Genomic DNA, 23,780 nt, shown 5'->3' on the forward strand with positions numbered 1-23,780 from the left:
CTGTTCCTGACTTCATCAGAAAAGAAAATATAACTGAAGAGAGTATCTCTTGGGCTTTTGGTTCTGAAATGGAGTTGGATGAAGACAACTTACTATTTTAAAAAAAAAATTGTAAAATAAATTAAACAAAAAAAAATATAAAGAAACGCGGTGTTTGGATTTTTAAATTTTAATTTTTTTTTACTTTTACTTTTATTTTATTCTTTAATTTTTTACAAACCAATGGTTTTTCTTGGGAGAGGTAAAAAGACAACATGATTATCAGGATAACCTCGCTTCATAGCAACACAAGTAAAGATACGCGATACTGGAAGAATACAGTCTGAATCAGCTGGTCGAAAAGAGTTATGGTAGTACGCGGCACCAAGACATTCAAATCCTTGAAAGGGATGAAGAGGAGCGTTGTACCAACGTACAAAAGCAAAGAGGTGTTCATCAAAAGCATTTGGCACAAAGACCCGACCGTTTGGAATAACTGTTTTCTTCATTTGAAGCTGATGGCTAAAATAGTATTGAACTTCACCAATTCGCATTTCAGGTTCTTTTCCAGGAACAGCAGAATTGCAAGCCACTTCAATATAACAACCACGAGTAGTGCGCGATGCTTTTGATCGATACGTTTGTCCAAGGATTTCGATTTCAGAGAAAAAAGAAATATCAGGGAGTACCATCGTAGACAAGTCATCAATATCTTCTGGAATAAGCGCACTTGAGAATGTTCGATCAGTATATACAAGCCTGTAAAAGGCAAGAATGTAACCATAATGGGCTTGAGTCAATCTATCAACACTAACTTTGTGTTTGGCAGAAGCTTGCGTATCAGGAGGTAGAATTTCAGCACCAGTGAAGGTATCATTCAAACGTAGAGGAGAACTGACAAATAAACTGAAATCAAAGCTGGTTGAAACAAATGAAGTAACAAGGGAATCAGAAGGCGTTGGTGACAAGTAACCAAAGGAAGACATCATCACTGGATTCTGTTTAATCCCTTGTGGTAAGTTACGGATGTAGTCGCCATAGTGTACAACGGAAAGAAACTTCTTCATGTATGTAACTTCGAATGCTGTCTTGTAGTTTACCGTCATCTTCTTAATGTCACCATTAAGTCTTTCAAAGCCATACAACCAAAATGCATAGATTGGACCAAAGTCTTGAATGGAGTCCTTCAAATGTAGATGAAGATGCATATTTGGAGTGATCATCTCTGGACCATACAATTCAGCAACACCAAGGACAAACTCATAGAATAGCTTGTGAGCTATCATGGCTTCATTCTGGGTAATGCATGGACGACATACGATATGACAGGCCTGCACAAACTTTGCCCAATTTTCTTTATGACGGACTGGAAGACGAGACTTGAGCAAAAGAGGAGAAAGAGCAAGACACCAGGTTCTCCATTCATCAGCCTTTAAGTCAGAAAAATTGTTGGCAATTTTCTGATTGATTGGCGTGTACTGTGCTGGCAATATAATATCGTTTGCTTCCTTTTGCATTTCTTTCAAGTCAACATCAGTCAGGTATAATTCATGGGTAAGGTCACAAATGGTTGTACGCCATATTTTAACCATTTTCTTTGCTGTTCCTAGGAAAAGGCCATGCATAGGATCAATGGCAGTGCAGCGAACAAGATCAAGGTATTCCAAATCATGCAAAGCAGAAAAACGAGTACCATACTTCTGTTCCAAGTCGGCTCTTTGTCTCTTGGTGGTTGCTTCTTTCCAATTTTTTCCATGATAACGGTTTTCAATATTGGTACGAAGTGACCAAGCATCAATATCTTCAAGACCAAAAGAAAAATCACGTTGAAGATGAGTGTTATAACGAGCAGGAAATGCTGTTGAGCACTTGTTACAAGGTACAGTTGCATTGAACGAAGTAAACCCACTAACCTTTCGGCGAGCAGGAATATCGCAAGCAATCAAGAACAGAGCAGCACGAACTGGGACAGGCACGTTAGGAGATTCAGCCGTACAGGTGAAGAAGTCATCGTAGTAAAGTTCCTTCAGATCATTTACCAAAACTTGTAAATAGTTGTTGATTTGTGTGTCCTTGGGTTCTTTGGGACCAGGAATAACACAAACCAAGATGATATTTTCGTTTTTGTATCTGATGGATCTTGGAAGGTTATTTATTGCCAAGTAGATAGCACCTACAGAGTACACATTTCTTTTGGATGACTGAAACCAATCGACATTCAACGTAAAAAGAAGAGATCTAGCTTGACTGGTAAATAAATTACCATCTCTATCTTTGAATTCATTCCAAAGTTGACCATCATAGATACCATACATGGTGTTGTTATGACGAGTACGATAGCGCCATGCTTCAATTGCTGATTCAAATCCTGGTCGTGAAAACATCACGGTTAAAGCATACTTGATGGAATTGAATGCAGAGACCTTGTTGGCGTACATTTTGCTTGCACCAATTGTAACAGGCTTGAAGAGTGAAGCATTACAGGTGATACGAAATTCAGAAAAGGTGCACTTCGAATCACAGTGTACTTCTTCAGGCTGGTACAGGGTATGACATTCGGGACAGACAACAAGGCGGAACATGCCCTTGTAAGTATAATCAATTCCAACAGCGTTACGCATGGTATCCAATTTTGCGGGAAAAATTGGTTGATGGTTTAAAAGAAGAGCAAGATCATTGGCAAATTTCATTACTATTTCAGCAGCATATTCTGATATGAAAAATAACTGGAAATAGGTCAAGAAGACAGCAATAAAAGCAACAACATCATTTTGGAATCCCTTGATTTCAACTAAAAAATTAATAATGTAAGTAATATATTCCTTATAATAGTAATCTACTTTTAGGAAATAATTACCTTGAGGCATATCAAATTCAACAATATCCATACTGCCAGATACATTCACTTCATCATTTTCCATCACTTCCCAATTTGAAACGTCTTCTGCACTATCATCATCAGAATCACTTTTATTTGCTTCAGATATCTCATTATTGGCATCAATTTCTTGGACCTTTTCTGATTCATCTATGCATATTTAACGCGTCAGTAAAAATATTATCTAAATGTAAGTGAACTACCTTTAGCAGCTTCCTTTTTCTTATGACGAGCAAGAGTCCATCGAGTAACCATTTGGTACTTGCCAATTTTCCCTTCAGAACATTGGCTACAGTAGCATTTAAATTTGTATTGGGTTGAAGAATTCATTGTAAATATAATAAAAGATTATTTTATAAGTTTGATCCATTATTTTACGCGTTTATATATGATTTCAAAAACAATAGCCAAGGAGAATTGATATTCAGTTGAAAATCTAAAAATAAAACAAAGCATTATGATTGGTGTAACCAAAATACTTACATCACACCAACAATCGCTGGATAGTAGATTTGGTTGCAGATAAAGTAAGTTTGCCGTTTATATTGTGGTGTCGTATTTACCCCATTAAATACTTATTATTCGTATGAGATTACTCAAATCTTATATAAAAAATAACAAGTACTGAATACATAATATTATATATTACATATTCTCTAAGACTCATTTACAATATTAACCATATACAATATTTATATTATTCAAGTTCAATACTAAAATTGACCTTGAGCACACTTCGGTCCCTGAATAATTTTATTTCCTATATAAAGGCGTAGTTTGATTAAATGGGTTCTCTCTCTCGTCTTGAAATCTAATAAAGAGGTTACATAGAGACTCATTCACTAGTTTTCAAGTACTATCTCCTTTTAATTCTCAAATTTTTATCTGCAAATATCTCATGTGGGCTTTGAATCTTTTTTTAGATTTCTGTGTGATGCTTTTCACCTTCGCCATATTTGGTCCACTTTTATTTTTTAATGAAAAAAAAAATTCAAAGTACTTTTTTTTTAAAACCCAAATTTAAAACGCTGCGTTTTTCATTCAAGTTAAAACAGTACATTGAATGGAGATTCCTTTTGCAATGTCAATGCTGGGAATGTATTTTTTTTTTTTTTACAATTTCAACATTTCAACATCTCAACATTACAACTTTTTTTTTCTTTTTCTAAAGTAGTCAGTAACAATATACTTTTTCTTCTGTTTTTTAACCTTTTCCATAGAAATCTCAAGACATGTACAGTAGGTCAAAAAACTGCTGCAAGGAATCCATTTTTCTTGGTTTTTGTAGCGCATATCCTGTTACAATGACACAAACTGCCTCTGTTCCCACATAGTAAATTTCCTACATGTCTTGAAAAATCCGAAAGAGTTTAAGCCCTATTGGATAAGTATTGAAGGAAGTATGAGATGCGCAATTTGAAAATTTGGAAAAACGAAAATTTTAACGGAATGAATTTATTTATTAATATTTAGTTGAACCTCCTTTTCTATTAATAGTCGCTTGAGTTCTTTTCGAAATGTTATCTACATGACTTCCGAAAAGATATTTATCGAAATCAATTCATATTTTATCAACTTGTTCCCAAAGCGCATTCGTGTTCTTTGCTCTACGTTCGTAATATTTGAGATTCAACTTCAATTGATGCCATACGTGCTCGATTGAATTTAAGTCCGGGCTCTAAGCTGGCCAATCGTTAATATAGCTCTCTTGGTTACTACATAACTAGGCCATTGTAAATTATGCCTTGTGCTTTGGGTCATTGTCATGCTAAAAGTAAATGTTGGACCAGTCGAAATTGTAGTACTTCATACTATCACGAAGCGTAGTGTTCAAAATATGCTAGTAAACACCCGAGTACAACTTTCCATCGTGAATTTAGCAAGCATATCCTGGTCCTTCAGAGGTTATACAACACCAGGACATCAATTTGCTAGCTTCATGGTGGATTACAAAATCCAGGTCATGATGTTGAAAAAGGTCACTTGGCCTTTTCCGATAGTGATCATCACCATTAAAGTCCTATACGTTGATCTGGGTTTCATTAAAATAAACGATCTGTTGTCAGTCAACCATTGCCAAATCCTGATGCTCCTTGTTCCATTCTAACTGATGGTACGTATGCACTTTTGTCTGAAATGGCTCCTTTTTTTCTATCAGAAAATGGAACTCCATTGATTTCAGTACGTTAATTTCTGACTGGTATGAGATATCATAGCCAAATCCAACCAGCTCCCGGTACACCACTTTAGAAGCCTTTAGAACCCATTCCATGACTTTTCTTTTGATTAACCGCTTCGTCACTTCGGAGACTACTGCAGGTCTATCACCTGTGCTCACTGTCCTACTTGAAAACAACGTTATAAAGTATCTACTAACAGTTGATTCGTGTAATCCAGTCTCCTTAGCAATATCATATTTTGATGTGGATCCGGTTAATGTCTGTTTGAGGTCGTTTACTTTCTCCTCTGACAGTCATTTATGCATGCGATTGACGAAAGGGTAAAAAAGAGAAATAATTTAAACAAAGGAATATAAAATTTAAAATAAAGGAATTGTAAGCACTCTTAAATATAGATAGCATTCTAATCACGTCAAAAGTGAGAAAAATTGTGATGGCAACCGGTTGGGTCGTATTAAAATTCATTATTTCAAACATATGTAAACAAGTAAAAAATACCGGATGTTTAAAATACTACCTTTAGCAGTATCAAATTCCACCAATAACCATTGCCCACATCCGAAAATTAACGAATAAATTCCCTTCCTATTGTGGCACAAACAGTCAAAGTTTGGGATAGTTTGGTGCGGTATCCATAGACAAGCAGCTGTAAAACATGAATTTTGCAATTCCTTGCAGCAGTTTTTTGACCTACTGTAGCATAGTAGACATTCATTCCATTACCACTTTTTTTTTTTTTTACTCTCAAAAAATAAAAATGATTATCAAAAGTACTTTGTCTTTTTTATTTCATAACCTTATTATTTAAAGCATATCTTTTCCAGGTTTAATACAAATTTAACTTCTTTAGAGCCAAAAGAGTCTTTTTTCTTTATTTATTTTATTTAATCGTTTAGATTTTCTACTTTATTCATGTTCTTTTTTATTTTAACTTGTAGACAAATGCTTTCATACTTATTATTATAACAATATTGTGCACTTCTATAAGAGTTTGATCTTTCTTCTTCATATGTGTCACTTTTCTCTTTTTTTTTTTTTTTTTTTGTTTTTGCTCACTTGCAACTAAAATTAATCGCCTTTTTTTATTTAATAAATCTTTTTTTTTTTGTAAAATACGACATGAGAGCTGAGGAATGCTAGAAAAGAGAACGCCACGACTCAATCACTTGGATTTCCGAGCTTATACGCCAATAGAAATGCTTTTTGGATTTTTGTTGAATTTAAAAAACCTTGCACTGAAGTTGAAAAAGGATGGTCTTCCCAATTTGTAATCTTGTATGGCATCATGTAGCACAACAGAAAAACATTTATTTTTTAAAAAAATACAATGTCTTTTTATTCAACAAACATATTATATACTTTTGTTTATTTTTATAGATTTAAAATCTATTTTTTTCGAGCTTTCTTTTGATATAAAAATTAGGCTTCTAACATTGAAATCCACGTTCTCATCCCTTTAATAGAATTACCACTATTAAAAAAGATCACCTTTATCAATTTGGATAATCATGTTTGGGTGCAGTGCAAAAAGGAATCAAAGGCGACTCCCGACCAAAATACGTCTTCGTCACGACAAATCAGCATTTGTGGTAATTGGGTTATGATAATGGCTTCTCATTTTAAAGGCGTTGGTTCGATTCTCGGTAGACGCTCAGCAAACATAGTCTACTTTTTGCATTATTTTTGGATCTAAATAACTTACTATTTTTTTTGGAAATATCAAAAGTTTTCGGAAAATTTTTATCGGTTCTGTATGGTGTAGCTATGATTATGAAGATGTGAACTCCGAAACTACTTTCAAGCTTTAATTTTTGACGTTTTGTAAACCACTTTGCAAATTGTCATTATTTTACCTATTTGACAAAATTTTAACCATTTGATATATTTTTTACCTTTTGATATTTTTTTAACCTTTTGAAATATTTTTTAACCACTTCAAGATTTTTAACCTTCGTCAATATTTTTTACTTTTTGTAAAAATTGAATTTTATATTTTTTTGCTTATAAAAAGCCTAGCTTTTTATTCTCTTTTTGAAAAACTTTACTTAGTTTGACTTAACTTGACTTTTTTAACAATATAAATATATTTTATCAATAAACCAAGTATCTTTATCCCTGAATCTTTTGGTATAACACTCTTAAAACACAAGCAAGACAAGTCCCTTGAAGCCAATTATCTTCATTGTAAACACTTTCAAAACTCTTATTAAATTACTACAAACAAGTCTGATCAACTCAACAAGATCTGGTGGTCACTATTAGCAACGAATCTAGCTTTAAAAACTCTTATCAAATCTTCTTATCAACTCTATTATCAATCTAAAAGCCTATTCAAATCTCAAGCCATTAAAGCAATAAAAATTACAATGGTAAAACGAATTACCGTTGCGGAGATGTTGCCTATCTATCGGCTGATTTCGGAAAGATAACAAAACATGTAAAAAAAATATAAAAAGGCCCGCCATTTCTTTTTTTTTCTTTCCTTCATCTTTTTATCCATTTCATCAATCTCCAATGTCTTCTAACGCTGCTAACAACATGCCAACTCTTGCTTATATTGCTGAAAGAACTATGACAGCTGAACGTACCTTGAAGTAAGTTTATTTTTTAACTGGGAGGGAAAATAACTAAAGGCAACTGGTAAAAGCTATTTGAAGGAGAACGGTGCTTTTTTTTCTTCACGCAAGTGCAAGGAAGGCTCTGAAATGCGTTTGAACCAGTCCAGCAGGGATGGATTCTTTTGGCGATGCGGCTCAACCACCTGTGCGTGCGGTCGTAGCCGTATTTCTTACTTGGATGGGTCCTTTTTTCAAGGTCGCAAATCCATCATCCATCAAACGCTGCTAGTAGTATAACTTTTTTTGCTGCAAGTTCCGAACGGAACAATATCCACAATGACTGGTCTTAGTCTACCAACTGTCCGCAGCATTATCAAAGATATCTATGAAGTAATGGAGGCAGATCTTCGAATTGAAGATATTCAAGTTGGTACGTGATGCTTTGTTGATATCAGAGTATGTAATTAATAAGTCATACTTAGGTGGGGTTGGCAGTGATGGACAGCCAATTGTTGTTGAAACAGACGAGAGCAAATTTGGTAAAAGAAAGTATAATAAGGGGAAGAGAGTAGACGGTGTTTGGGTTGTTGGGGGTGTAGAGCGCACGCCCGAACGTAAGGTATTCTTGCTGACGGTATCTAATCGCAACCAAAATACCTTGAAGCTCATAATCGATACTTTTGTTAAGGATGGTAACATTTGAAATATGTATATATTTGATGATCAGTGCATCTAACCCTTGTTGACAGGCTCACATGTCATGGTGGACTGCTGGAAGGGTTATAAAGGGATTGACAGCGTTCCAAGCCGAAATCTAATTGTTCGAACCGTCAATCACTCCAAAACATTTCGTGACCCAAAGACAGGTGCCTGCATTAATACAATAGAAGGTACATACTTATGTAGGTCATAGAACTCTTAAACGATGCTAACAACCTGCTATTAGGCACTTGGAATGGTACTAAACGAGGAGTGACCAGCCGTCATCGTACTGCTTCAATGATGCCATGGAAGTTAGTGGAGTTTATCTGGCGTAGAAAACACGCTGGCAATCACTGGAAGGCGATGCTTGCTTGTTTTTCGCAAGTGACATTCACCAGAGCAGGCATTGCCGACCAAGGTCCCTTGGTATCGTTGCTCACAACAGTCTTTGAAGATGCCACTGGTGATCAGGGCAATGAAGAGCCATTTATTTTTATCTCAGATGAAAATTCCAATAGCGAATCTGATGGAAATGATACCTCTGTCACTAGTACACCCGTAAAAAAACTCCGAACTGCTTAAAATAAATAAAGAAATTTTTCATTGATAACCATAAAAATCAGGGCCTACAGCGCCTGTTTTCTTTCCTAATTATTTCCCGCATATTACCTTTTTTGGAAATTAATATTACATCTCCTAAAAATAGACGACCCAGGCTTTCGAATGATGTATAGCATACGTCTGTACGCTCAATTTTAGCGCCGTTATAGGCTTCCAAAGAGATGGACGGTAAATCTTTCATTTAGCCGATTCAAGGATTCAAGGACTTGGGCACTCAAAGCAAAAGAAGAAAAGACATCAGTACTCAAGAACCAAAGCAAGGGCGAGAAAGAGATAGTAAAAGGCCAAAGCAAATTAGCACGTATCTATAATAATTATTAGCTATTGAGTATACGTAGTAGAAGTAACAGTACCTTTCTTTAGATAGGCCAGAAGACTAGCTAAGCTTATACCAACAAATAAAAAAGGAAGCAGCATGTATCTATGATAATTATTAGCCATATAGGTTATATAATAGAAGTAAAAGTACCTTGATTTAGATGGGCTAAGAAAAAACAAAACTAGCTAAGCTTATACCAACAAGTAAAGAAAAGGGAAGCAGCATGCATCTATAATAGCTATTAACAATCGAGTATATAGTAAGAGTAATAGTACCTTGCTTTAGATGGAACAGGAAAAAAAAAAGAAAAAAAAAGACACTAGTTAAGCTTATACCAACAGGTAAAGGAAGCAACGATAATCCTGGGAAAGAGACTTTATAAAGACCATTTAAAACATCAAGAAAGCAACCGATATTATTTTACTAAAGTAAAAGCACCATTAGAGCAAGAATATAGTATATATAATACGAAGAACTTACCTTTCATGAAGATTGTTTTTTTAAAAAAAAAAGAAAAAAGGGAAAAAAAAAGTACATTTTTTATAGCCTCATTTTACTAGTGTTACAACTATTCAGTATCAGTCAAATCTAATAACCATGAAAGCTCGTTCTAACGCTATTTTTGAAATTAGAATAGCTATTGAAATATTCAAAAAGCCTGTTTATATATTGCTAAATTTATTCTTTAGTTAACTTTAACATCTTCAACCCAAATAGTATTTTTTTTTAAAAAAAAAGAGAGTACAAAAGAAACAGAAGAATATAAAAAAAACAATGTAGGACATTTTTTTTTCCCTTCTTTATACTTATTCTAAAAAAGTGTCCAGACGCGTCGCCACCCCAATCAACGTTCCCAGCAATGCCCCCAAAAGGGCAAGAGTTTCCATGGGCATTGCTGGATCATCGTCCACTGTTGTTCCTTCTCCTTCTTCTTCTCTTTCTTCTGCTCCCGCTTCTGCTCCTGTTTCCGCTTCTGCTTCTGCTTCTGCTTCTGTTCCTTTTCCTGTTCCCGTGTCCGCTCCTGTCCTTGTTTCTGCTCCTGTTGCAAGCTTTGGCAGCCATACTGGTGCAGAGGCTATTGGAGCAGCCTCTGGTCTCACACCAGAGATGATGGCTGCCCAAATGCAGTTTTTTGCTCAAATGTGGCAACAGCAACAACTGCAGCAGCAGCAGCAGCAGCATCCAGTTCAACAGCCACAGCAAGGGCAGCACTATGATGATATGGCTGAGATCAACAGGATCAAAAAGCAGTGTAGTGTAAGTCTAAAATTAAAGTATCAATTAGCAAATACAATTTAATAACTTTATTTCTTTTTTTTTTTTACTTACATTATAGGATCACATAGCTGATCACTACAGTGAATACTTGGTTGGCCGTGGCATCAAGTTTGATACACTCAAGTCCATCACCGACAAGGCCAACAGAAAAGTAAAAAATCTGTTGCGCGATGAAGTCAGGAAGCATCAACGCTTCAATGGCCTGATTGATTCGCAAGTATTCACCATGATTAGAAGCAAGTTTTATTACATGGTGGATAAGGCAAATGGGAAAGCTGTGACGACACCAACGTCAGCCTGCCGCAGCCGCGTAAATGCAGTAAGTACTTGATACTTAAAAATTGTAATATAAAATGTCTATAATACTTACATCAATACTTTATAATAGACACCCCTTAACAGGAGAGTTGCTTACAACGCTAACGCAGCTGCATACCAAGCACGGTTCCCATTTGCCGAAAAGATCTTGACGGTTGATTGGACCTCTGATGAGGAGAATGGCCCAGAAGATGAAGATGGCCGTACGTTTATCGTCAAGCGGCCATCATTCAGAAGTGAAAGAGTAAGTATGACATATCAATAAACCTCATTTTCTAATATACCTTAATTGCCTACAGGTAGTGGAATTCCACAAAAAGCTCCAGAAAGGGTACAAAGAATTACTAAAGAAAAAGGGAGTTCCACCAACAATTAGAAGAAGAGTGCAAAATGTTGAGATGGAGTTCCCAGATAAACTCGATCATGAGTACTACCCTTCCTGGGCTTTTTCTTCCCCTGCTCTTGGCTTCCCCACTTCTGTTTCTGGTCCTTCCTCCTCTGCTGCTGCCAACCCAATGCCATAGGCATCCACTTTTTTGTTTCCTTTCTTTTTTGTTTCTTGTTTTGTTGCCTCTTATCAAATTGAATAAACATTTGTTAAAAAAAAGTAGTCTATTGAATAATTCTTTAGTAAAATATATAAAATAATAATAATGATAAATTATAAATGATTGAACTGTTTTGCATATTTGTTACATATAAATTTTTCTTGGAAGAGAGAGAGTGAGAATATTATTGTCGATATATGGCTTGACAGCAACAGGATTATAAATGCGATGAATCGGAAGTATGCTTAGCCTTGACACTGGTTCATACTGATTCTTCCACACTTGGATGCCAGTACCATCAAAGGTGGGGAAATGCTGGGTCGCATGGCTGTACCAATTGACAAATGCAAAGTAATGAATGTTGTTACCAAATGAATGAGTAAAAAATATGATATTTGACCAATGCGCAGTTGATTGTCGACAATGGCCTGAATGAATGATGATGGTGATGATGATAAAGAATTATCACTTGCTGGCTGGTAAAGCTGTCCAAGCAAAGTGATTTTTTTTGAATGAGTGTATAGTGGTATCAATGTATGTGTTTGTAGTCATAGGTGCATAGGTGTTCATATAATAATTTTTTAAAGCGTCATAATGTTCATGGCATATAAGTTCTGTCTTCTTGTTGAATTTTAAAGGATAGGATGTGGGTGGCAGAGGCTCACTACCAGTAATTGTCGAATTAAATAAGCTAGGTCCGTCTATGAAACGAGAGTAATCAAATGGCGTTAAACCACTCTCGTCATTCGTAACCTCACCTATCTCTTCTATAAATTTGGTTAGTAGGAACATGTCTTCGTTTGTTGAATTTATAAAGGAATGTAAGGAGTATACTAGATCTTGTGTGTGAACATTTTGAATGAACATAGTAGCATAAGTTGTTTCAAATCCAGTCTTAAAATTGATGTTAATATCTTTCATATCGCCATTAAGACATTCAAATCCATAAAGCCAAAAAGAGTGTGAGGGACCAAAGTCCAGGAAGCTTTCTTTCAAATGAAGATGCATATGCATGTTTGGGGTGGGCATAGATTCACCATACAGCTCGACACAGGTCTTGCCAAAGTTTTTCATCAATAGATGTGCGGTATCTATGTCTTCTACTATGATGGAAGGGCTAGTGACCAGCTTCACAGCGTCGACATATCGCAACCAGTTCACAAAATGCTCACCTGACAGTCTTTGCTTGAGAAGGAAAGGTGACAACGCAACAACCCAAGTTCTCCACTCATCTGATTTCATATTAGCAAAAGCACCAGAGATTTTTCCTATTTTTTTTTAAAAAAGTAAGTATCTTGCCCCATCATACAATAAAGTTTTATTTTGCGTATATACAGTGGGTGGACTAATTGTCCCAGTGTTTCAACTTTTTTTACTTTAGACACCATAGCTCAACCAATTCTCAGGCTATGCGGATAGTTCTATGCTCATTAGAAAGGTCTCAGTCCGTGCTACATTATATCAAGCACTCAGTGTTCGGAGTTTACACAGTCTGAGTTTATCAGCAATAGAAAAAAACCACCGCACTGGGACAATTTTTCCGTTTGAACATAAATTTTATTTAATAGCGAGTATGTCCCCTTTTAGCTTTAATAACTGCTTTGCAACAGTCAGGCATGCTATCTATATTTCGTCTACACTCGTCCACTGCAAAAGTACTCCATTCTTTTTCAATTCTTTCCCATAACTCATGTACACCTTTAGCCTTAGTGTCATATACACTCAGCTTGAGTTTAAGGTGATGCCATACGTGTTCAATAGGGTTTAAATCGGGAATTTGGGCTGGTCAGCTATAGATATGATCACTGTTGAAGTTATTATCCACAAACCATTGCTTAGCAAGCTTTGAAGTGTGCTTAGGATCCTTATCTTGTTGAAAATAGATATCCTCAGGATTGTATCCATAGTACTTTAAGCTGTCCATAAGGGTAGTTTCTAAGATATTTACATAATCTACAGCTTTCATAGTCCCATCATGTATCCAACAAGCATACCCAAATCCATCGTAAGTGATACAACCCCGTACCATGACACTTCCTTGGCCACCTTTTACTGTAAGATCTAAGTGATAAGGCTGCAATGCATAGTCTGGTCGACTCCAGTAATATTTGCAACCGTCTGACCCGAAAACATTGACTTTAGTCTCATCACTAAACACCATACGCCTCCAATCATCGGTTGTCCAGACTTTGTGAGCCATTGCTCATGCTAAACGTCGTTCTTTGTGCTGCTTACTAAGCAAAGGCTTCTTGGCTTTAATTTTAGCTCTGAAGTTCATACTTTTAAGAAGCTTCAAGGCTGCAGAATAACCAATAGTATACCCCAAACCATTCAGATATTGATGTACTGCTTTGGCTGTCTTGAATTCACCCTTTATTACTTGTCTACGGGTGTATGACTTGGTAGTTTCACCAATAGTTGCTCTTCGACCAGAGGCTGCCTTCATTCTGTTTGAAAAGAACTAGTTGACATACCTATCTAAAGTGGAATTTTTCAACCTGGGAATGCGTTCCATAACTTGTTCATATGTCATGTTACTAGCCAAGAGCAATTGGATTTGATTTTGAGCAGATTTGCTGATAGTACGAGTCATTTGAGGCAAGATAAAGTTGAGAAAGTACAGTATAGAAAGAGACAAAAAATATTGTAAAAAAAACTGACAACGTACGGCTATTTATACTTTACATTAAAGGTATGAGTCATAGATTGTCATAAATAAGGTTGGTATGCAAATTCCGGTGATTTATGATTGATAAGAAAGCGATGTTCGGAATGGATTGCAAAATAAGCGGGTAGCGGAAAAATTGTCCCAGTGCGGTGGTTTTTTTCTATTGCTGATAAACTCAGACTGTGTAAACTCCGAACACTGAGTGCTTGATATAATGTAGCACGGACTGAGACCTTTCTAATGAGCATAGAACTATCCGCATAGCCTGAGAATTGGTTGAGCTATGGTGTCTAAAGTAAAAAAAGTTGAAACACTGGGACAATTAGTCCACCCACTGTATAAGCACAATCTAGCAGTATTTCATACCTTCAGATAGCTTAGTGTATTGCCGAGGAATGATTATGGTAGTTGACTCTGTTGCCATTGCTGAAAAATCAGTAGAAACAAGTAAACCAAAATCTTGCCAAACTTCAATCATTTTTTTTGGTGTTCCAAGAAACAAATTATGCATTGGATCGACAGTTACATATCTCACCACATCAAAGTAAGGAAGTCGGTGTACTTCACTCCATTTTGTACCAGAACTTGCTTGCTTTTCTTCTTGTTGTGCCTTGTGCGTAGCAGTCAACCAGTCGTACGCATCAACTCTTTGCTGCTCCCACGTTCTTTGCACCCAGTTTTCATCATCGAAATCAGAAAAGTTTGGCTTTGAAGACCTGGTACCAGTTGACAAACGACCAAAAGCAGTTGAGCACTTGTTACATGCTTTAGTAGCCATGGCGCCTGTTAAGGATACATAAGATTATAGTCACTTTATTTTAGTAAAAGGAATCGGATATGATCCTGAATAATATGTTGACATAACTTGGAATCATTTATAACATTATTCCCAACACAGATCAATAAAAGACCTTGATTAGATTTTTATATTAAGCTTTATTCATATTAACTTCACACAGTCAAATGTATGGCGTGGTTGTAATATAGTTTATTGATGATATGAGCATGTTGAATAAGGAATGACAATTACTTACCGGATCATCATTAAGTCATGTAAACCTTTATCCTAACTGAGATATTATTATTAGCCGTAATATCCAATCATGGAACTAGAGGATTTTATATTCATCCGTACCGTCTCCTAAATAGTCCTACATCCAGAGTTATCTGAAACCATCCCAATAGCATAATTGGCAATACAAGCTAGGAACAGGCTAAACTAATAATTAGAAATAGTAATCATCTATTCTGTCGAATTGATCATAAATCTGTCCTAATTCTTTATCCGTATCATGTCTATAAATACTCTCACTTTTTACATGTAGAATTTATCATATTCAATCTTAGTTATCTTAACTTAATAAAGAGATACCAAGTTCTAACAGTATTTCTTTATCTTTGTTGTTATACTACTTTTACCTAAAACCCCCTATCCTAAACAGCGCCCATACAGTGGCTCACAAAATTGTACAAGTGTTTTGCATTTTTTGCTTCAGTAGGATTTATCGGCACTAAAATGATAAATAAACAGCAGCATGTTATACATCATTCGAAAGTATAGCTTCTTGGCTTTCTGTTAATATTGTTTAGTCGGCGATAAATTCAATTTTGATGGAGCTATATCCGCTTACAAATGCCGACTACACTTGTACAATTTTGGGACCGTTTCAAATATTTCAATATCAGCTTATAATCTTGCTCGTCAAAGCGCGTAAGCCACCAGAAAAGATTTTTTTTTATTCTCTAATGCTCAAAGTATGTTTTTCTTTCCTTTTCTGCTATTTTTCTTACATCTACAGGAGCTAACTGCTATATAAAAGTGTATCAACGTCCAATATGCAATTTATCAGTGAAGATCTTCGTAATCGTATCATCAGCTGCTTAAAAAATGGATACTCTATATCCAAAACAGTAAAAATAACTGGAGCAAGTCGTGGAACTGTTCAGGACGTTTGAAAAACAATAAAAAACGAAGTAAACAGCATTAAAGCAGGTCGCCCCAAATTACTCAGCAGCAGGGATAACTGGTATTTAGTCCGATTAGTAACTGTTAAAGGTCAAGAGAATGCAGTAGAAGCCAGGAACACACTCGAAAATGACTTGCGAAAGATTGTATCAGCCAAAACAGCTCGAAGATTGTTGCGTAGGTCTAGTTTAACCTCTTTTGTAAAGCCTCAAAAACCATTGCTCAGTGAAGTAAACATACGAAAGCGATTGGAATGACCTCTTAATCACGTTGACTGGACCATAGAAGACTGGAAACGCGTGATTTGGTCTGATGGGACTAAAGTAAATCGTTTTGAATCGGATGGTAAGCTTTATGCATGGAAGCAACCAAATGAGAAGCTTAAAAGAAGGCATGTAAAGCAAACCGTAAAACATGGTGGAGGCTCACTTATGGTTTGGAACTGTATTAGCTGGTACGGGGTTGGGTATATTGTCGACGTAGGCAAGAATATGGACAAGAGTGTCTATTTATCAGTATTGTAAGATGATTTGGTGAAATCTATGACCGACTATTGTAAAGAAAATGGCCTGAGAATGACTGATTTGAATTTATGCAAGATAACGGTCCGAAGCATAAGTCCAAAATCGTATCTGAATAGTTGTCTAAACAGGATTTTACAACAGTGGAGTGGCCTCCACAGTCTCCAGACTTAAATGCAATTGAAAATATGTGGAATACCTTGAAAAAACGCTTGTTTAAGCAGTATGATTGTCCTCCTGTCTCTATGGATGAACTATGGATGAACTATGGACTCGTACGTTCGAGACTTGGTACGAAATTACCGAAAAAGAGTGTCAAAATTATACTGAAACTATGCCTCAACGATGTATTGACATTATAAAGAATAAGGGTCTTTGGATCAACTATTAGCGCGCACTTTTAAATAAAAACTTTATTGTAAAACATCGGTCCCAAAATTGTACAAGTGTAGTCGGCATTTGTAAGCGGATATAGCTCCATCAAAATTGAATTTATCGCCGACTAAACAATATTAACAGAAAGCCAAGAAGCTATACTTTCGAATGATGTATAACATGCTGCTGTTTATTTATCATTTTAGTGCCGATAAATCCTACTGAAGCAAAAAATGCAAAACACTTGTACAATTTTGTGAGCCACTGTATATTTTTGGTTTTTATAATTTTATGTTGTTTTTGGTTTTCAAGCAAAAGAGTTGATGCTCCGTTTTCAAATAGGTTGTTACGCAAAAGTTCATTTTCTAACTGGCGTGGTACTGTAACTTGTTAGTACTTGGGACTTGGCTTGTGTTAAAGTGATGTAGATTTGTTTAAATTGAGGTTTGAAGTCTTGAATGACTTGAGTTTGATTAACTTGATTGAATGTTTAAAGTTCTTTTGATAGAGTAGTTTGGCCTTAAATAGTGACCATCAAATCTTTATATATTAATAAGGTTAAGAGTGAGATTGTTTGATAAAAGATAAAACAAAAGGGGTCTTTCTTGATTCGTGATAACTTGGTTATCAGATCAAAAAGAGTAGGTAAAAAAAAAAAAAGGTTATTGTGGCCCAATAAGAAAAGATTGCTTTTTAAGCGTAAGAAGATATGATTTATTGGATTGGATAAGGTTATTTTGTTTAAAAATATTCATCTTATTTATATAAAAATTGGCGTGGCTTATTGTTTGTGTTGTTTGACATCTATGTCGAACGACATTGTAATTTTTCTTCCTTTAATGGCTTGTAAGAGTTTATGGTTTTGAAAAAGAATAAAGTTGATAAAAAAATAAAAAAATAAGACTTGAATTAAAGTATTGATAATGGATTCGCTTGTTATGAGTGACCACCAGATCTTGTTAAGTAGATCAGACTTGTTTGTAATAGTTTAATAAAAGGTTTGAAAGTGTTTACAATGAAGATAATTTCCTTCAAGGGACTTGTCTTGCTTGTGTTTTAAGAGCGTTATACCAAAAGAGTCAGAGATAAAGATACTTGATTTATTGGTTATTTATAAAAAAAAATAAGATAAGTGAAGTAAAATAGAAATAAAAACTTGTCTATTTTATAGACAAAGGGGAGATAAAGTTTCATTTTGCTATAAGGTTTGATTTAGTTATAAGGTTTGTTTTTGAAATAAAGTTTGATTTTGAAATAAAGTTCAAAAAATGAATAAGGTTCAAAAATAAGTAAGATCACAAACCGCAGCCTTTGGTGGCGTCAACATTGTAAGGTTCTTCGCTACAACATCAATGTCGCTGGACATCAAAATTATTCTTGTGATCAGCATTGTTCTCTTGATCTAAAATTTCATCATTTGTGCTACAGTACTAAAAAAACTTGACTGTTGTAACTTTAACGTTTTTGTTGTAATGGCCTTAAGAGTTTAAAAGTAAATTTGACTTTTCTTTAGAGTGTAAAAGAATTTGAGATCAAAGATTTGTGTTTAAATGAATAAATTTGGTTTGCTTGTAGTAAGTGACCACCAGATCTTGTATTGTAGATCAAACAGTAAAAAGTAATAAAGAGTTTTCTTGATAAGAGAATATAAAAGTGATACGATGAAGATAATTTGACTTCAAAGGACTTGACTTGCTTGAGTTATACAATAAAAATAAAGAGTTTTGATAAAGAGGAACTCGATGTTTATTTGAATAAAAGATATTTTTTTAAAAGTGAAGTTCAGTAAAATTATAAGAGGGGATATTTATATGATTATTATTTTTTTGTGTTTTTCTATTTTTTTTTGTTTATTGTTATTTTGTAGTATGGTTGGTTTAGTTTGAGTGTTTTAGAGAAGTTTTTCTTGAAATTTTTAAAGTAAGGTACTGTAGTGACCACCAGATCTTTTAATTAAGATCAAATAAAGGTAAAGATAAAAAAAATAAAGGGATCAGGAACTTTTTATGAGAAGGTTGCCTGTTTATTGAATAAAATATATAAAATAAAAAAAATGTGAGTAGAACTGTACTGTCCTTTTTCTTCATCTAAATAGTTGGGATATTTATATTGTTAATTTTTTTTTTCTTTTTGACTTTTTTCATTTTTTTGACTTCTTTCATTTTCTTGACTTTTTTCATTTTTTGACTTCTTTGTCACATTATCTTTAGGGACTGAGGTCCCTCCTTCGACTGAGTCCTTTCTTCAGCAAAAGTTACACCAACTGCGTCGCACTGTATATCTTTCAACGTCAAAAATTAAAGCTTGAAAGGAGTTTCGGAGTTCACCTCTTCATAATCATAGCTACAATGTCATCATCATTCTTGTTTCGGCAAAAATAAATAACTGAGTTATTTCTCATCGAGGCTACCAGGGGTCGAACCTGGAATCTCCTGATTCGTAGTCAGACGCCTTATCCATTGGGCCATAGCCCCTCGAGTGATTGTGATGTGTGCTATGTTGGTCGGGACCGCCTCTTTTGTCTAAATGAAACACCGATGGGTTCGGGAGAAGATGACCGGAATAGACTAGGGTATGGACCGGAAGGTTATTTGACCCTGAGTGGTGGTCGTGCTGAGACTGAAATGAAGGAGGAAGTTCAGGGTCCTAAAGAGGGTCCTTATCCTAATGCTTGATCAGTCGCTAATGAAGATGGTAATGGTGGCCTTATGTATTTTTTGAAGAATAATGGTGGTCCCATTAAATTGTAGATGTATAACGGAGTGGCTAGCAGCCAATGAAAAGTATAAAAGGATGTTTGATTTTTATTGAATAAACAATATACAGTCTTCTCTTTTCTTTTTATTATATTTCTTTTTACACTTACTTTACGCCTTTAAAGTCAATACTAGTTCTCTTTTTCTTGGTTACTGTTTTAAATTTCAAGCTATTCAAGGTAAAGCATAATCAGGGGAAAAGCATATATCATGATTGATGAAGAGATATTTTTATTGGGAGTCGCCTTTGATTCCTTTTTGCACTGCACCCAAACATGATTATCCAAATTGATAAAGGTGATCTTTTTTAATAGTGGTAATTCTATTAAAGGGATGAGAACGTGGATTTCAATGTTAGAAGCCTAATTTTTATATCAAAAGAAAGCTCGAAAAAAATAGATTTTAAATCTATAAAAATAAACAAAAGTATATAATATGTTTGTTGAATAAAAAGACATTGTATTTTTTTAAAAAATAAATGTTTTTCTGTTGTGCTACATGATGCCATACAAGATTACAAATTGGGAAGACCATCCTTTTTCAACTTCAGTGCAAGGTTTTTTAAATTCAACAAAAATCCAAAAAGCATTTCTATTGGCGTATAAGCTCGGAAATCCAAGTGATTGAGTCGTGGCGTTCTCTTTTCTAGCATTCCTCAGCTCTCATGTCGTATTTTACAAAAAAAAAAAGATTTATTAAATAAAAAAAGGCGATTAATTTTAGTTGCAAGTGAGCAAAAAAAAAAAAAAAAAAAAAAAGAAAAGTGACACATATGAAGAAGAAAGATCAAACTCTTATAGAAGTGCACAATATTGTTATAATAATAAGTATGAAAGCATTTGTCTACAAGTTAAAATAAAAAAGAATATGAATAAAGTAGAAAATCTAAACGATTAAATAAAATAAATAAAGAAAAAAGACTCTTTTGGCTCTAAAGAAGTTAAATTTGTATTAAACCTGGAAAAGATATGCTTTAAATAATAAGGTTATGAAATAAAAAAGACAAAGTACTTTTGATAATCATTTTTATTTTTTGAGAGTAAAAAAAAAAAAAAAAAAGTGGTAATGGAATGAATGTCTACTATGCTACATGTCTTGAGATTTCTATGGAAAAGGTTAAAAAACAGAAAAAAAAGTATATTGTTACTGACTACTTTAGAAAAAGAAAAAAAAAGTTGTAATGTTGAGATGTTGAAATGTTGAAATTGTAAAAAAAAAAATACATTCCCAGCATTGACATTGCAAAAGGAATCTCCATTCAATGTACTGTTTTAACTTGAATGAAAAACGCAGCGTTTTAAATTTGGGTTTTAAAAAAAAAGTACTTTGAATTTTTTTTTTCATTAAAAAATAAAAGTGGACCAAATATGGCGAAGGTGAAAAGCATCACACAGAAATCTAAAAAAAGATTCAAAGCCCACAATATAAACGGCAAACTTACTTTATCTGCAACCAAATCTACTATCCAGCGATTGTTGGTGTGATGTAAGTATTTTGGTTACACCAATCATAATGCTTTGTTTTATTTTTAGATTTTCAACTGAATATCAATTCTCCTTGGCTATTGTTTTTGAAATCATATATAAACGCGTAAAATAATGGATCAAACTTATAAAATAATCTTTTATTATATTTACAATGAATTCTTCAACCCAATACAAATTTAAATGCTACTGTAGCCAATGTTCTGAAGGGAAAATTGGCAAGTACCAAATGGTTACTCGATGGACTCTTGCTCGTCATAAGAAAAAGGAAGCTGCTAAAGGTAGTTCACTTACATTTAGATAATATTTTTACTGACGCGTTAAATATGCATAGATGAATCAGAAAAGGTCCAAGAAATTGATGCCAATAATGAGATATCTGAAGCAAATAAAAGTGATTCTGATGATGATAGTGCAGAAGACGTTTCAAATTGGGAAGTGATGGAAAATGATGAAGTGAATGTATCTGGCAGTATGGATATTGTTGAATTTGATATGCCTCAAGGTAATTATTTCCTAAAAGTAGATTACTATTATAAGGAATATATTACTTACATTATTAATTTTTTAGTTGAAATCAAGGGATTCCAAAATGATGTTGTTGCTTTTATTGCTGTCTTCTTGACCTATTTCCAGTTATTTTTCATATCAGAATATGCTGCTGAAATAGTAATGAAATTTGCCAATGATCTTGCTCTTCTTTTAAACCATCAACCAATTTTTCCCGCAAAATTGGATACCATGCGTAACGCTGTTGGAATTGATTATACTTACAAGGGCATGTTCCGCCTTGTTGTCTGTCCCGAATGTCATACCCTGTACCAGCCTGAAGAAGTACACTGTGATTCGAAGTGCACCTTTTCTGAATTTCGTATCACCTGTAATGCTTCACTCTTCAAGCCTGTTACAATTGGTGCAAGCAAAATGTACGCCAACAAGGTCTCTGCATTCAATTCCATCAAGTATGCTTTAACCGTGATGTTTTCACGACCAGGATTTGAATCAGCAATTGAAGCATGGCGCTATCGTACTCGTCATAACAACACCATGTATGGTATCTATGATGGTCAACTTTGGAATGAATTCAAAGATAGAGATGGTAATGTATTTACCAGTCAAGCTAGATCCCTCCTATTCACTTTGAATGTCGATTGGTTTCAATCTTCAAAAAGAACCGTATACTCTGTTGGTGCTGTTTACTTGACAATAAATAATCTTCCAAGATCCATCAGATACAAAAACGAAAATATCATCTTGGTTTGTGTTATTCCTGGTCCCAAAGAACCCAAGGACACACAAATCAACAACTATTTACAAGTTTTGGTAAATGATCTGAAGGAACTTTACTACGATGACTTCTTTACCTGTACGGCTGAATCTCCTAACGTGCCTGTCCCAGTTCGTGCTGCTCTGTTCTTGATTGCTTGCGATATTCCTGCTAGCCGAAAGGTTAGTGGGTTTACTTCGTTCAATGCAACTGTACCTTGTAACAAGTGCTCAACAGCATTTCCTGCTCGTTATAACACTCATCTTCAACGTGATTTTTCTTTTGGTCTTGAAGATATTGATGCTTGGTCACTTCGTACCAATATTGAAAACCGTTATCATGCAAAAAATTGGAAAGAAGCAACCACCAAGAGACAAAGAGCCGACTTGGAACAGAAGTATGGTACTCGTTTTTCTGCTTTGCATGATTTGGAATACCTTGATCTTGTTCGCTGCACTGCCATTGATCCTATGCATGGTCTTTTCCTAGGAACAGCAAAGAAAATGGTTAAAATATGGCGTACAACCATTTGTGACCTTACCCATGAATTATACCTGACTGATGTTGACTTGAAAGAAATGCAAAAGGAAGCAAACGATATTATATTGCCAGCGCAGTACACGCCAATCAATCAGAAAATTGCCAACAATTTTTCTGACTTAAAGGCTGATGAATGGAGAACCTGGTGTCTTGCTCTTTCTCCTCTTTTGCTCAAGTCTCGTCTTCCAGTCCGTCATAAAGAAAATTGGGCAAAGTTTGTGCAGGCCTGTCATATCGTATGTCGTCCATGCATTACCCAGAATGAAGCCATGATAGCTCACAAGCTATTCTATGAGTTTGTCCTTGGTGTTGCTGAATTGTATGGTCCAGAGATGATCACTCCAAATATGCATCTTCATCTACATTTGAAGGACTCCATTCAAGACTTTGGTCCAATCTATGCATTTTGGTTGTATGGCTTTGAAAGACTTAATGGTGACATTAAGAAGATGACGGTAAACTACAAGACAGCATTCGAAGTTACATACATGAAGAAGTTTCTTTCCGTTGTACACTATGGCGACTACAGTAGGTCACAAAACTGCTGCAAGGAATTGCAAAATTCAGGTTTTACAGCTGGTTGTCCATGGGTACTGCACCAAACTATCTCAAACCTTGACTGTTTGTACCTCAATAGAAAGTGCATTTATTCGTCGATTATCGGATATGGGCAATGGTTATTGGTGGAATTTGAGATCGCTAAAGGTAGTATTATGAACATCCGACATTTTTTACTTGTTCACATATGTTTTAAATGACGAATTTTAATACGACCCAACCGGTTGCTATCATAATTTTTCACATTCTTGACATGATTAGAAT

The 23,780-nt window shown here is 34.9% G+C and overlaps 10 protein-coding genes and 1 non-coding gene across 11 annotated transcripts; 6 read left to right on the top strand and 5 right to left on the bottom strand.

Moving 5' to 3' along the window:
• Positions 1-212: 212 nt before the first annotated feature.
• On the bottom strand, positions 213-3,112 carry RO3G_03580 (uncharacterized protein; the record flags this gene model as incomplete). Its single annotated transcript, XM_067658170.1, has 3 exons — positions 213-2,770; positions 2,837-3,007; positions 3,061-3,112. 3 exons carry the CDS (start codon positions 3,110-3,112, stop codon positions 213-215), a joined length of 2,781 nt encoding a protein of 926 aa, XP_067514271.1.
• Positions 3,113-4,622: 1,510 nt separating this feature from the next.
• On the top strand, positions 4,623-4,964 carry RO3G_03581 (uncharacterized protein; the record flags this gene model as incomplete). Its single annotated transcript, XM_067658171.1, has 1 exon — positions 4,623-4,964. The coding sequence occupies one exon, from the start codon at positions 4,623-4,625 to the stop codon at positions 4,962-4,964; it is 342 nt and encodes a 113-aa protein (XP_067514272.1).
• Positions 4,965-5,336: 372 nt separating this feature from the next.
• Positions 5,337-5,520, top strand: RO3G_03582 (uncharacterized protein; the record flags this gene model as incomplete). The annotated part of the gene is made up of 2 exons (XM_067658172.1): positions 5,337-5,357; positions 5,437-5,520. 2 exons carry the CDS (start codon positions 5,337-5,339, stop codon positions 5,518-5,520), a joined length of 105 nt encoding a protein of 34 aa, XP_067514273.1.
• Positions 5,521-7,931: 2,411 nt separating this feature from the next.
• Positions 7,932-8,879, top strand: RO3G_03583 (uncharacterized protein; the record flags this gene model as incomplete). The annotated part of the gene is made up of 4 exons (XM_067658173.1): positions 7,932-8,025; positions 8,078-8,287; positions 8,345-8,485; positions 8,542-8,879. 4 exons carry the CDS (start codon positions 7,932-7,934, stop codon positions 8,877-8,879), a joined length of 783 nt encoding a protein of 260 aa, XP_067514274.1.
• A 1,243-nt stretch (positions 8,880-10,122) lies between these two features.
• On the top strand, positions 10,123-11,357 carry RO3G_03584 (uncharacterized protein; the record flags this gene model as incomplete). The annotated part of the gene is made up of 4 exons (XM_067658174.1): positions 10,123-10,494; positions 10,574-10,834; positions 10,904-11,077; positions 11,133-11,357. The coding sequence occupies 4 exons, from the start codon at positions 10,123-10,125 to the stop codon at positions 11,355-11,357; spliced, it is 1,032 nt and encodes a 343-aa protein (XP_067514275.1).
• A 489-nt stretch (positions 11,358-11,846) lies between these two features.
• Positions 11,847-12,623, bottom strand: RO3G_03585 (uncharacterized protein; the record flags this gene model as incomplete). Its single annotated transcript, XM_067658175.1, has 1 exon — positions 11,847-12,623. One exon carries the CDS (start codon positions 12,621-12,623, stop codon positions 11,847-11,849), a length of 777 nt encoding a protein of 258 aa, XP_067514276.1.
• Positions 12,624-13,584: 961 nt separating this feature from the next.
• Positions 13,585-13,974, bottom strand: RO3G_03586 (uncharacterized protein; the record flags this gene model as incomplete). Its single annotated transcript, XM_067658176.1, has 2 exons — positions 13,585-13,828; positions 13,880-13,974. The coding sequence occupies 2 exons, from the start codon at positions 13,972-13,974 to the stop codon at positions 13,585-13,587; spliced, it is 339 nt and encodes a 112-aa protein (XP_067514277.1).
• Positions 13,975-14,398: 424 nt separating this feature from the next.
• Positions 14,399-14,827, bottom strand: RO3G_03587 (uncharacterized protein; the record flags this gene model as incomplete). Its single annotated transcript, XM_067658177.1, has 1 exon — positions 14,399-14,827. One exon carries the CDS (start codon positions 14,825-14,827, stop codon positions 14,399-14,401), a length of 429 nt encoding a protein of 142 aa, XP_067514278.1.
• Positions 14,828-15,937: 1,110 nt separating this feature from the next.
• On the top strand, positions 15,938-16,272 carry RO3G_03588 (uncharacterized protein; the record flags this gene model as incomplete). The annotated part of the gene is made up of 2 exons (XM_067658178.1): positions 15,938-15,960; positions 16,032-16,272. The coding sequence occupies 2 exons, from the start codon at positions 15,938-15,940 to the stop codon at positions 16,270-16,272; spliced, it is 264 nt and encodes an 87-aa protein (XP_067514279.1).
• A 3,040-nt stretch (positions 16,273-19,312) lies between these two features.
• RO3G_19035 lies at positions 19,313-19,385 on the bottom strand. Its single transcript has one exon. It is a non-coding gene; the product is annotated as a tRNA-Arg (tRNA).
• A 1,995-nt stretch (positions 19,386-21,380) lies between these two features.
• RO3G_03589 (uncharacterized protein) lies at positions 21,381-23,716 on the top strand (the record flags this gene model as incomplete). The annotated part of the gene is made up of 3 exons (XM_067658179.1): positions 21,381-21,432; positions 21,486-21,656; positions 21,723-23,716. The coding sequence occupies 3 exons, from the start codon at positions 21,381-21,383 to the stop codon at positions 23,714-23,716; spliced, it is 2,217 nt and encodes a 738-aa protein (XP_067514280.1).
• Between the last annotated feature and the right edge of the window lie 64 nt (positions 23,717-23,780).

This window comes from Rhizopus delemar, genomic scaffold (genome assembly GCF_000149305.1).
Source record: "Rhizopus delemar RA 99-880 supercont3.2 genomic scaffold, whole genome shotgun sequence".
Taxonomy (NCBI): domain Eukaryota; kingdom Fungi; phylum Mucoromycota; class Mucoromycetes; order Mucorales; family Rhizopodaceae; genus Rhizopus; species Rhizopus delemar.